General features: G+C 37.8%; 5 protein-coding genes across 5 annotated transcripts; 2 read left to right on the top strand and 3 right to left on the bottom strand. All coding sequences in view use genetic code 12, as the record gives it.

The window, feature by feature from the left end:
- Window positions 1-448: 448 nt before the first annotated feature.
- CCT2 (chaperonin-containing T-complex subunit) lies at window positions 449-2,029 on the top strand (the record flags this gene model as incomplete). Its single annotated transcript, XM_051751212.1, has 1 exon — window positions 449-2,029. The coding sequence occupies one exon, from the start codon at window positions 449-451 to the stop codon at window positions 2,027-2,029; it is 1,581 nt and encodes a 526-aa protein (XP_051609550.1).
- A 560-nt stretch (window positions 2,030-2,589) lies between these two features.
- On the top strand, window positions 2,590-4,260 carry KGF57_001951 (Ca(2+)-binding ATP:ADP antiporter; the record flags this gene model as incomplete). Its single annotated transcript, XM_051751211.1, has 1 exon — window positions 2,590-4,260. The coding sequence occupies one exon, from the start codon at window positions 2,590-2,592 to the stop codon at window positions 4,258-4,260; it is 1,671 nt and encodes a 556-aa protein (XP_051609549.1).
- Window positions 4,261-4,306: 46 nt separating this feature from the next.
- On the bottom strand, window positions 4,307-5,266 carry PHO13 (Pho13p; the record flags this gene model as incomplete). The annotated part of the gene is made up of 1 exon (XM_051751210.1): window positions 4,307-5,266. The coding sequence occupies one exon, from the start codon at window positions 5,264-5,266 to the stop codon at window positions 4,307-4,309; it is 960 nt and encodes a 319-aa protein (XP_051609548.1).
- Window positions 5,267-6,057: 791 nt separating this feature from the next.
- Window positions 6,058-6,342, bottom strand: KGF57_001949 (uncharacterized protein; the record flags this gene model as incomplete). The annotated part of the gene is made up of 1 exon (XM_051751209.1): window positions 6,058-6,342. The coding sequence occupies one exon, from the start codon at window positions 6,340-6,342 to the stop codon at window positions 6,058-6,060; it is 285 nt and encodes a 94-aa protein (XP_051609547.1).
- A 959-nt stretch (window positions 6,343-7,301) lies between these two features.
- Window positions 7,302-9,173, bottom strand: GRF10 (Grf10p; the record flags this gene model as incomplete). Its single annotated transcript, XM_051751208.1, has 1 exon — window positions 7,302-9,173. The coding sequence occupies one exon, from the start codon at window positions 9,171-9,173 to the stop codon at window positions 7,302-7,304; it is 1,872 nt and encodes a 623-aa protein (XP_051609546.1).
- Between the last annotated feature and the right edge of the window lie 3,673 nt (window positions 9,174-12,846).

Genomic DNA, 12,846 nt, shown 5'->3' with positions numbered 1-12,846 from the left:
GATATGTTTTAAGAAGAACAAGCACGTGCTCAGTCTGATATTCTGATTAGCATGCAACACTACTTACACGTGGATTCACTATTTGCTGTATTTCAAAGATACTACCCTGTATTGCGCTGGTGCTATTGGATTCCTTACCCAGACTGGAAAATTTCAACTATCTGAGATAAAAAAATGCTAAGACTACAGCCACTCTAGATGTACCAGTAGACTTTCTGAACAGTTCATGGCGTGGATCCGCCAACGGGTGGTTACTACTTTTGCAACCAACTTCTATGTATTTTCTTTTGTCAATTTTGCACGTACTTTCGCAGAAGATCAAAGAAGGAAAACCCAACCACGAAGATCTAAAAATTTGTATGAAGAAGAGAAGAAGGAAAAAAAAAAAAAAAAAAAATTCAATACGTGACGACAAACACACCATCAACACCATATACACCTGCCAAGTATGTCAGTTCAGATATTTAAAGACCAAGTTGAAGAAGACAGGGCTGAAAATGCTCGTTTATCTGCCTTTGTTGGTGCAATTGCTGTTGGTGATTTGGTCAAGACTACTTTGGGCCCCAAGGGAATGGATAAATTGTTACAGAGTGCAAGTAATCCAGATCACTCGATTGTCACCAATGACGGGGCCACCATTTTGAAATCTATTCCATTTGAGAATCCAGCAGCAAAAGTATTGGTTAATATATCCAAAGTGCAGGATGATGAAGTTGGAGATGGAACTACTTCAGTTACAGTTCTTAGTGCAGAATTATTACGTGAAAGTGAGAAATTAATTGACCAGAAAATCCATCCACAAACTATTATTGAAGGTTTTAGAATAGCTAGAAAACACGCAATTGATGCGTTGGATAAAAATGCTGTCAATAATGGGTTGGATCCAGCAAAATTTAGATTGGATTTGTTGAATATCGCCAAAACCACTTTGTCTTCGAAAATTTTGTCACAAGACAAACAACAATTTGCGACTTTGGCCGTTGATGCCATTTTAAGATTGAAAGGATCGACTAATTTGAGCCACATTCAAATCATAAAAAAAGTTGGAGGTAAATTATCCGATTCGTATTTGGATGAAGGTTTTATCTTGGAAAAGAAATTTGGTGTTGGACAACCCAAAAAAGTTGAAAATGCCAAAATACTTATAGCTAATACATCGATGGATACCGATAAAGTGAAAATTTTTGGAGCTAAATTTAAAGTTGACTCAACATCTAAATTGGCCGAATTGGAAAAAGCAGAAAAAGTGAAAATGAAAGCCAAGGTCGATAAAATCAAAAACTATGATATCAATGTTTTCATCAACCGTCAATTGATTTATGATTACCCTGAACAATTGTTTACAGATTCCAAAATCAATACCATCGAACATGCCGACTTTGATGGAGTTGAGAGATTGGCTTTAGTTACTGGTGGTGATGTTGTTAGTACATTTGATAACCCAACCACTACAAAATTGGGTCATTGTGATACCATTGAAGAAATATTGATTGGAGAAGATCCATTCTTGAGGTTTTCTGGAGTTGCAGCAGGGGAAGCATGTACAATCGTATTGCGTGGTGCCACTGATCATGTCTTGGAAGAGGCCGAGCGTTCATTGCATGATGCATTATCAGTATTGTCACAAACAACAAAGGATACCAAAACTGTGTTGGGTGGAGGTTGTGCCGAAATGCTCATGGCAAAAGCAGTTGATGAGGCAGCAGCCAACGAGACTGGCAAAAAGGCACTTGCAATTGAAGCTTACAGTCGAGCATTGAGGCAACTACCTATCATTTTGGCAGATAATGCCGGATACGATTCAAGTGATCTCGTCACTAAATTGAGATCTGCTATATATAATGGCATCTCAACGTCTGGTTTGAATTTGAATGAAGGCACCGTTGCAGATATGAGAGAATTGGGTGTTGTAGAGAGTTACAAGTTAAAGAAAGCGGTTGTAAATTCGGCAACCGAAGCTGCAGAGGTTCTTTTGCGTGTGGACAACATTATCCGTGCCAAGCCTCGTACCGCCGATAGAAACCACTAGCTTTGATACTTGTATAGAAAGATCTAATCACGAGAAGAAACTGTGGTGGCTTGTGTATCGCATGTATTGTTTCTCTCGCTTTATAGAACCCAAATTTTTCTGACCAAACAAATGAGAGCTTTATACGATTATGTAAGTCATCTGTTACAATAACAACCACCGCTACGCAGTACTGGTCGAGTAAATCATTCTGCGATTAGCAACATCATGAAGTACCGTACATATTTCCGGAAATAACTCTTGAACCTCTGGAAGATTTTCGCAAGAGCAACTCTGCGGTTAGTATCCACCCCAAGCGAGGAGATTCTTCTCCAATGTTTTTCAATATTCCTTGTTTTCTTTTTTTTTTTTTGTTTTTTTCTTTTTTACTTTTTTTTTCATCCAATGGTATCTTCAAAAGGTGTCCTAGTTCTTTAAGCCGATGCTACGATCCATCAGGTAAAGATAAAAGAACCGAACCTATACTATTGGAGAACCACAATTGATACACAATATCATTTACTGCAGTCACGCGCCACTTTCGTTAACATAAACTTTCCGCATTCACTATCATTACGGCAATGTCCAAGAATATAACCTCCGCGTCTTCGTACGTATCGAACGACTCATCAACAGAAGAGAACAAATACGCCAAAGACATTGTAATACCAGCAAAGCCCAATGACTACGAGACACTTTTTCGAAAGTTGGATATCGAAGAAAATGGGAGAATCACCTTTCGTGACTTTACCAAAGCAATGAGAAAACTAAAACACCCAATAAGTCAAGATTCCGAACTTATGAAAGAAGTATTCAACTCATTCGATGAAGATCAAGACAAGGTCATTGATTTCAATGATTTCAAAAAGTATTTGTCTACAACTGATGACCAAATATTGAAAGGTTTCAACAAAATTGACGAAGATAATGATGGGAAATTGAAAAAAGCCGATTTTGTCAAGTACTTGAAAGACCACTTGAACCTTGATGCTAGCCAAGTGAATGTTGACCTTCTTTTTAAAAGAATAGATTACAAAAACGATGGCTATATAACTTACGACGAATTCAGGGAGTTTTTAATATTGATGCCCCGTTTACATGGTTCAAGAATACGAACAGCATATACATTCGTTGTGGAGAATTTTGGAGTCAGTTCAGATGGTGATGTTACTTTAATCAACCAATTTCTCAATGGATTTGGGTTTTTCGTGGCAGGGGGGTTGGCAGGAGTCGTGTCACGAACATGCACTGCTCCATTTGACAGAATCAAGGTGTTTTTAATTGCCAGAACTGACTTAACCTCAACCATTCTTCGTTCAAAAGAAGAAATTGCCCATCAGATTGCCTCAGGGGCTCAACAGCACGTTATTGATCAGTTGCGTGCTAAATTGGCCCACGCTGAATTGGAAAAGCATATACAGCTGACTAAAGCCACAACTTTAAGAGAAAAGACCATTCGATCACCAATCGTGCAGGCAGCTCGAACGTTGTGGTTGCAAGGTGGGTTCAAGGCATTTTACGTGGGAAACGGATTGAATGTATTAAAAGTATTTCCAGAATCAGCAATGAAGTTTGGTTCCTTTGAAGCAGCAAAGAGATTTTTTGCTCGTATTGAAGGTGTTGACGATGTGACACAAATCTCTAAAGTTTCAACATATTTGGCCGGTGGATTTGGGGGTGTTGTATCTCAATTTGCCGTCTACCCAGTAGATACACTTAAATTCAGATTACAGTGTTCAAAATTGGATAGCTCACTACAAGGTAATGCGTTGTTGGTCCAAACTGCCAAAGATTTGTATCGTGAAGGGGGTATGCGCGTATTCTATCGTGGAATAATCGCTGGTGTCAGTGGTATATTCCCGTATGCTGCTCTAGATTTGGGTACTTTTCAAACGATAAAGACATGGTTAATAAAAAGAGAAGCAAGAAGATCAGGGTTGAGTGAGGATGAAGTGAAGTTGCCCAACTATATTGTGTTGTCTTTGGGTGCATTTTCAGGATCATTTGGGGCAACTGTCGTTTACCCTATCAACTCTTTGAGAACAAGATTACAAGCACAAGGAACTTATGCTCATCCATATACTTATACCGGATTCTTTGATGTTTTCAAAAAGACAGTTGCAAGGGAAGGATATCCTGGGTTGTACAAGGGATTGGTACCCAACTTGGCAAAAGTAGCCCCTGCTGTCTCAATCTCATACTTTGTATATGAGAATTTGAAAAATTTGTTTGGACTACAAAATCAGGTCTAAGAATGAAGCGTATATAATGATATACATGTCTATTCTAAATTATTTCTCAGTCATTTAATAGCTCGTAAAGTTTCGTTAATGAATCCACATAGAATTGAGGTACCAACAGGTCATCACCACGTTGATGATTAGTACTAGCAATCAACTCTTTCAACTCAGGAACCGTTGTTACCCCAGACAATACAAGCAAAGTACCATGTCCATTCCCCAAATTTGCATCGTTGCCAAATTTTATATCAGAAGATAACGTGTCACCAATCATTGTAGTCCTCGATCTATCAAATCCAGTATCGTAAAATATAATATCGGCAAATGTCTTGCTAGGCTTACCAACATTAATATAACTTCGCCCAGAGCAGTATGACATATACTCAACGATACTTCCACCAGCGGGGAGTGTCAAGCCCTCAGGTCCGGGGTAATTTCGATCACCATTTGTTCCAATATATGGTATTCTCTTGTTGTCATACATGAGGTATTGTAGCGTAGTGGCAATACGCATAAAGTTGAACTCATTAGTCGAACCAGCAACGACTGCCTTCACCTCAGGATCAACTTTCAATAACGGATTCTTGGGATTCCACGATTGGTCCAATAACGGATTCGATCCACCAAGTGGGATATACCCTTCATCACTCAATTCGTCCTCGATCCCAGAATCACCCAATACCCAAATTTTAGAACCCTGACGAATCCCCATTTTCTGCAATTCCAACACTGCTGAATACCCTGTTGTATAGACGCGATCTTTATGTATACCATGAATACCCAAGTTTTCAAATTTGGCGATGTAAGATCGACGCGATTTCGATGAGTTGTTGGTGACAAATGCAATTTGTTTCTTTTGCTGCTGTAATAACTGAAGGAATTGAGTTACTTTAGGGATAAGGGTTTCCGCCAACCAAATTACTCCATCGCAGTCGATGAGAAAATTGTCAAACAAGTCAAGTAGCAATTTGGCATCTTGTGTAGTATTTATAGGGGAAGGGTTGGCTTTCTTGGTCATTTTTTTTTCGGTAATTGGAAAAGTAGTGGGGCTAAGATAATTGGTGAAGACGAATTTAGGGTGATTATTTCGTGCCGTTTATATATTGTGATATTCGCAATCAAAGCCTCTCGTTTCATGTCATCGGATTTACTAACCTCCGGCTTCTTTTTTTTTAGTCCCGTTAGTGTCACAAAAAGGAAGAAAAAAAAAAAACAGAAGACTTGCATAGAGATATGCTGCATCCTTCGGTTTCAGCCCTCCGGAAGTTGGCCAAAGACTGAGTAGTCAAAGCTCGGTGATGTTCCAACCTCGGACGCAACACCATTACGCCATCTCACTTCCAGATTCCTGCGACACCCTGTTCCATTTTGACGCGGGGGTCGAAATATACAGAAATAAGGTTTCTGCAACGCGAAACCTCGGGGATAAGAATTCAAACCGATATCATGAGTACGCACTGACCCAAGGATATCATTAATTTGTCTTTTGGTTGCACAACTAGTTCAACTACTTCTCCCCATCCAGTGAATGAGCTGGTCCTGTAAGCTTTATCACCATCTTGTATCCATTGGATATCTTTTGGCACAATGATGACCTTTTCTGATGTTTACCAGTGGTTGCTAGTGTGACTTTTGCTGGTGGTGGCGGTTGTTGCTGCTGACGATGGGTCGGATAACGTTATTGAGATTGAATGGTGGTAAATGGATGAATTTGTTTTGAAATAACATTTGTTGACGGACTCCACTTTTGATTCGTTATCAAATTGTTGCCAATTATCTACTGCTGTGGCATAAAGCATGCTTTCCAAATCACGGATCGCCTGCCTTTTTGAAGGCAAGTGAACGTTTCAACTCTGTCAAATGTTTAATGAGTTCACGGTCGTGGGCCAGATCTCCCATAGTCGTAGCATCCACAATGATTCCACCACGCGTGTATCCTCGCAATTTTTCATCTTTATTCACTGATTGTGTGACCGATCTGATACTAGTCAACACTTTTCGAAACACCATCAAGTCCAGTGATTTTACTGAGGATGGAATGGAAATCTTTGATGGTTGAGACAAGTTGGCATAAATGCTTTGAAGAATGGGCATCATCTTGGATTATGTGACCGCGGAGTCATTATCGAAAAGTATACGGTTGAGGGTGCGCTTTGCTGGTAGGATTGAGCGTAGATCCGGTCTCGGTTGAATAGATGAGCTGCTGGCTGCCTGGATAAATCGTAGCATCGCGAGTGGGGACAGAACAACGAGACTTGCAGAGGTGTACAGAGACAAACTTTGAACAATTGTGATTTTTCAATGTCTNAGAGACAAACTTTGAACAATTGTGATTTTTCAATGTCTCTTCTGTGGGCAATGTCGCACTTTAAGAATAAGTGACACTGAATACTTCAACAAACGAAAAGGGATATCTAGTGAAGCCCAATCTCTCTTTGTTGAAGAACAATGAATTAAATACTACATCATCAATGGAATACAAGTAGGATACAGACTTGAACAGACTCAGTATATATTTCATACATCTACACAAGACTCTACAGGAAAATCAAGCAGATCACGAACTGAACAAAATATATATTGACACAATATTTGAGAAGAAACCTTCTAAATGTATACAATACAACGTATGTGATGATACTAACTTTTGAAGTAGTTGGTGGTCCAAAGGTGGAAGGAAGTTCACTCAAATAGAAAAAAACAAAGCGGAGTACGACAATGACACGTGTGTGGTGATTAAAATAGTTAAATTATACAGTGATAAAAGCGTATAGTGTAAGTTTAAATGTCGAATTTCCAATCAACGGAGTGGATGTTGAATTATAGAAGAAAAATAAGTGGAAAATCAAAACAGTGTTTGTTGAAGAATTATTAAAACTGATGAATCGAAAGAAGCTGTTGAATTGAACCTTGTTGTAGTTTCTAGTTGAAATAAACTTGCCTTGATCAAAGTAGAATCGGCAAACAAAAACAGACTCCAGAATAGCGTCCCATTACTGCTTTTCTGCTCTTCAAAAATGCCACCACCGAACTTACTTGTCATTCGCAATAACCTAAAAGTCAATGAATTCAAGATTGGTTGACTGAAACTCACTTGGAGTTACACCATTGTCACCACCACTAGTGAAATTGACATTATCGAAGTCGTTACTGCTCAAACATACCAAGTTCTCGGATATCCCAACGTACTCAGAATCAGCGTGGTGACCGATTACATGAACATATCCAGTTGAATCGTTGGTCTGTCCGGATTTTGCTGGCCTGGACGATGATGAGGATGATGATGATGATGTGCCGTCAATAAATGCGTGTAGTTGATGATCACTTGACAATGAGAGTACATCTTCGGGCGACGTCGTTGTCTTTGTACTGTTAAAATGCAAAGGGTCTAGTTTGTTGCTGGTAACGAAATTTCCAAACGATTGTGACGATTGTGGGGTATCTGCCAGGTACAACTGGTTCGAAGTAGTTGAAAACGGCAGACCGTTGAAAGTAGTGACTGCAGTAGCAGTGGAAGAGCTTGGCGCGGAGATGTTGTGTCGTGACATGGAGGAAAAGTCGTTGCTGTTGTTACTGTTGTTACTGTTATTGTTGACAATGTCAGTATCCAATGCTAATGATGACAAGTCATTAGGCCATATTGAGTGCAAACCCTGTCCGCTATGGAATGGAATTCCAAGATCGAGTGAGTGGTGCTTCATTGTTGATGTTTCTGTTTCTGTTGATGTTGATGTTGCTTCTGCTGGCGCCGATATTGAAGGAGGGATACCAAATTTGGAAACTGATGCATGGGTTGGATTTGACTCGTTGTTGAGGTTGTTAATGTGGAGGTTGTTATCTGCCAAACCCACTATGCTCTGACTTATATACGTACTGAGATAATTAAGGGCAATTTTTGATCCAACAAGGACATGAGGTACGTCAGAATTACCATTATCTTCTTCATCTTCCTCATGTTCTTCTCCATTACTGTCATATTTCTCGTCTTGGCTTGATGTAGTTGGTTCAAAGTCCTTGAATTTGTACTCAGCGTCAACTGTACTTGAGTAAGCCCGACTCACTTGTTGTCCTTCACTGAAATCATCACATATCGACCATTGGTTCGTGGTTGAGTTTAAGCCATTGAAGAAATATACCGAAAACTTGGGTTGATGGCATAAATGGATTTTCAATTCATTGTTATCCAGGTTCACCAAGTTATCATGTAATGAGCAACGTGATATAGCAGATATTGGGTAGAAAATCCGAAATAGTATTTTGGAATCATTGGAAGTGGCCAGAAAGAAGTAATTCAATTCATGGTTCTTTCTTGAAAGGAGGACTAGTAAATCAACTTGTTGCATAACATTATTAAGATTGAATGGTGATAGATTGATCAAATTGTTTTGAAGCAACAGTTGTTGATGTATTCCACTTTTGATTCGTTGCCATGACCCTACTGATAGTGAAGTACAATCTATAAATGAATATTTTTCATTTATCTCGATCGGCACGTGTTTTTGTATGAAATCAAACGTAGTATGGTGAGCTGCCAATTCTTTCCCAAATGAGCTGCTGCCACCAGGACTGAAATTTGAGTAGGATGAAGATGCTGACGATACTGATGAATGGCCCTGTCTTAAGCTCCTTTCGTATTTTTTTTGTTTAGCTCTTCTATTTTGAAACCAGATCCTCACTGCTTTTTCATTCATTTGTGCCTTTTGACTAATATATTTTCTACGATCCGGGCTGGGACTAGGGTTGTTTTCAAACTCCAGTATTAGAAAGTTTAATACTTCACCACTGGCTCTTACACGCTTTTGAGTTGGGTTGGTGGGTGCGGAGTTGTTGACTATGGTGGCCGTAGGGGAAGATGTAGGTATGTTACCATTGGCATTGATGTTGAAACTGAAATTGTTTCTAGGGCTGATAGTAGTTTCGGGCATGGTAGTAGTGGATTGCTATGTGATTGAAAGTAGCAAATGTAACGTAGTAGTAATAGTAGTAGTGGTAGTGGTAGTATATTTTGCCCTGTAAACAATGATAATAGTATAGTAAGAATATTACTATAGTAAGGGTCTTTGGAAATTTTTTCTTGTAGAGGTGACAGTTTAGCAGATGCGAAAAATGATTATGATTGGAGATGTCTTAGCTTGGAGGGAGTAGTCTTTGTTTGTTGTACTAGCTGGGATGGAATGCTTTTGTTTGTAGTTACAGTTGTATATAAGGTGTGTCTGTAGTACAATGAATGTGTGATTTATTAGGCTGCACTTGTATTAGGTAGTAGTAGTACTAGTAGTAGTTTTGGGTAGTATGGTTGAGTGCAGTATTGTATTTTATATGAACATTCGAAATGACTCCTTGTAGGTTGAAGTAAGGATATGGTTGATATCTAATTTTTCAAAAATTTTCAGACATCTAAACCTTCTGTCTAAGTATATATATATACCTANTTTTTTTTTTTTTTTTTTTTTTTTTTTTTTTTTTTTTTTTTTTTTTTTTTTTTTTTTTTTTTTTTTTTTTTTCTTCTTCTTTTCTGCTTTATTTCTTTTTTTCTTTTTCTTCTTTTTTTGTGTTCTGTTGTGTAGTTTTTGACCTTTTTTCTCTTTGTGTAATAGTTGTGATGTTTTAGATGGTGTGCAATGTAGGCTTTTTACGAAGGATAATAATAGAAAGTTTATTATTACTTGTGGCTAACAAAAAAGGATTAACAGCTCAGTAGTAACGTAGTATTTGGTCCACACAAAAAGACAGATTATGATTGTTTTTTTAGCATTATTGTTACTGGCTACTTACTGCTCTAGTATGTCTTCCAAAACTTAGTATGCCAGTACAGAGCAGTATCTGATGAAGATACGTTTTTGTCGGGTGAAGGCACCGACTTGCGTCATCTACAAACACACACATATATATATATATGTATACATATATGTGACTTCTTATTTGCTTTGTCTTTTGATATACACTTCTGTTTTGTGTTGTAGAATGATTACCGGGAGATTATTCTTCAGTTACAATAGAATCCAATATGTACACCCCCAGTTGTAGTGTACACAAAAAAGAAAAGAAAGAAGTGTATATACACATGTATGCACAAGATATAAAAATATCATTAACAACAGCAAAAACTAACCGATTTTTGCAAACTGCTTTTGTGTATGTCTTTTTGATGTCTTTTCTTTTCTTTTTTTTGTTTTTTTTGTTTCTTTCGACGACATTCTTAATTTTTTAGCCTTCAGTACTCAGTAAATCCGATCTCTGTGTTTGCTTATTTCCTGTAAACGGAAAAGAAAGTGGGATTATTCTCTTTTTTTTTTTTTTAAGGTTTTTAGTTGAACAACAACAACGACACTAACAGTAAAAGAATGTCATTCACCGCCCTGAAGAGAAATCCTCAAGCCACCACCATAAGCAAACACATAATAACAACTTCTGATAGGCTATATATTCTTGCCATTGCTAGTGCTCTCCATTGTCTTCTTCTTCTTCAATGCGACAAATAAAAAAAAAATAAAAAAAAGAAATAAAATAAAATAAAATAAAAAGTCAGTTGATATAATATGGATAAATAACCGACTGGAACCTATCCGAAAAGAAAGCAACTCGAGACCCCCTTACTACTAGCAACTCTCTTACTACTTACCAACCACTTCTTATCCTTTGAATTACTAATCAAGTCAATCGCACTCAAAACAAGTAACTACGCATAAAGTTTGGTCACGATTGCAAGTTGCAACCACCACCTCCAGAGTTACCGCACTACAAACATCACAAGATAAGATGCATGCTTTTACTGTATAAGTTTTTTCCCCTTGAAACGTATTGCTTAGTCACAAAAAGTTCTTGTAGTATTGGGATTTGATTGATCTGTACTGCTCTCAGCTTGATATTAAGTGGAATGCACATACGACTCACGATAGCCAGAGCCTGTAGGAAACAGGGGTTATGATGCAAGTCTATCCTCTCTCTTTCATAAACTCCATGTAAGGAACAAACAAAAAGAAGAAAGGAATAGAAACTAAGGAGGTTTCTTGACACACGCACACACACACATACTCATGTATGAGCACACCCCTTGGATGAAGATGCAATATGACGTATTTTTTTTATCTCTCTCCGATACTTCTTTGTTGTCTAGTATTTTTGCTTAAGGTTGCTATTTCTAGACAAGAGACACTGATGACTACTTTTTTCCTTCAACCTCAAGTGGGAAGGGGGGGGAAGCCTCATAGAGCGTGGGGCGATAAAACGCTTCATGTAAGTGTGAAATAGGTTCAAAGGTTTGGCCAAGAAAAAAAAATTTCATAGAGTATAGTGTTTACAGAGAGAGAGATAAACTTTATAAAAAAAAGTCTGACTAAAAAAGGGAATGCAGAGAAAAATAATGCACGACATTTAAACTACCACTAAAACCCTTCCAAAGACACACATACACACAGACAAACAGACACACACAGACAGACAAACAGACACACACAGACACACATACCGTTTGTTCAGAATTACTACTATTACTGGAAGAGATTGCTGTTACCAAAAAATAATAACAAAAGCGATTACTCTCACCTGGCAGTATGTCCTATTTAACGATGAGCCAAGCCATTTTCTATTAGATCAATGTCAAATACATACATTGATTTGGACATTGCTTTTGTTCTTTGTTCAGTTTTCTGTCTCTTTGTTTTATTGTGTTTTCTATTTTATTTTTGTTTGGGTGAAATTCGACACGACACACTACCTTTGTACTTAACAAAAATAAAAAAATAGCAGACCAAAACCAAGTTACACAAACATAACAAACATATATTTTTCACTTCTTTACACAAAGGACACACAAAACCAAGAAAGAGAAACTGAAACAGCACACATACACACATATATACACACACACATACACACACACGGGGAATGTTTTTGAAAAGACTCAAAACACTATACACGTATTCATTTTGTGTATGTCTCTCTCTCTTTGGCTCTATTCAGTTTTGTCCTGTTCGATCTCTTTAGCATCTCGTAGATTTATATGTCTCTTACACAATATCCTTTGTCAAACTACAAACCATCACCCATGACAAATTACTAAAACAATACATGGTCAGTCTTGAAGTCCACGCAATCCAATTTAGGCTTAAGACTTTTTTCTGGTAATTGCCACTTCTCAGAAGTATTTGAGCTTCAGCTGAATGGGTTAAATCTAACGCTTATCTGTATAGCTTATAAAGAAGAGACACTTTTGCCGCAATACATTTTGCAGTCTCTGTCTATTTTTTTTTTTTTTCATTTTTGTATTGTTGATCCCAAATGTCGTTTATTGTTTGGTAAAAGAAAAGAAAAGGAAAAAAAAAAAAAAGACCTTTTACATCATACTCACTTGAAACAATAAAGCTTTGAGGTAAAGCAATGGTTAGAAGAGGGTGAAGGGAAACAAGAGCAAGAACACGAGCAAGAGCAAGGCGACTGGATAAAATTCTAAAGCTTATATTGTAGTTCACTATGACAAATGTACAAAAGAGAAGAAAATACTTTTAGGCTTTTCTGACCAGAGCTAAGGCGGACTTGCACCAACTACGACAACTAACCACTGCTTTTTTCAATGACGGCGAGATTAATGTACATCAC

The sequence above is a fragment of the Candida theae genome (assembly GCF_024610275.1).
Source record: "Candida theae strain CBS 12239 chromosome Unknown scaffold95, whole genome shotgun sequence".
NCBI classification, from domain to species: Eukaryota; Fungi; Ascomycota; class Pichiomycetes; order Serinales; family Debaryomycetaceae; genus Lodderomyces; species Lodderomyces theae.
Note: the sequence above shows the minus strand (reverse complement) of the source record. Positions and strands in the feature narration are given on the sequence as shown.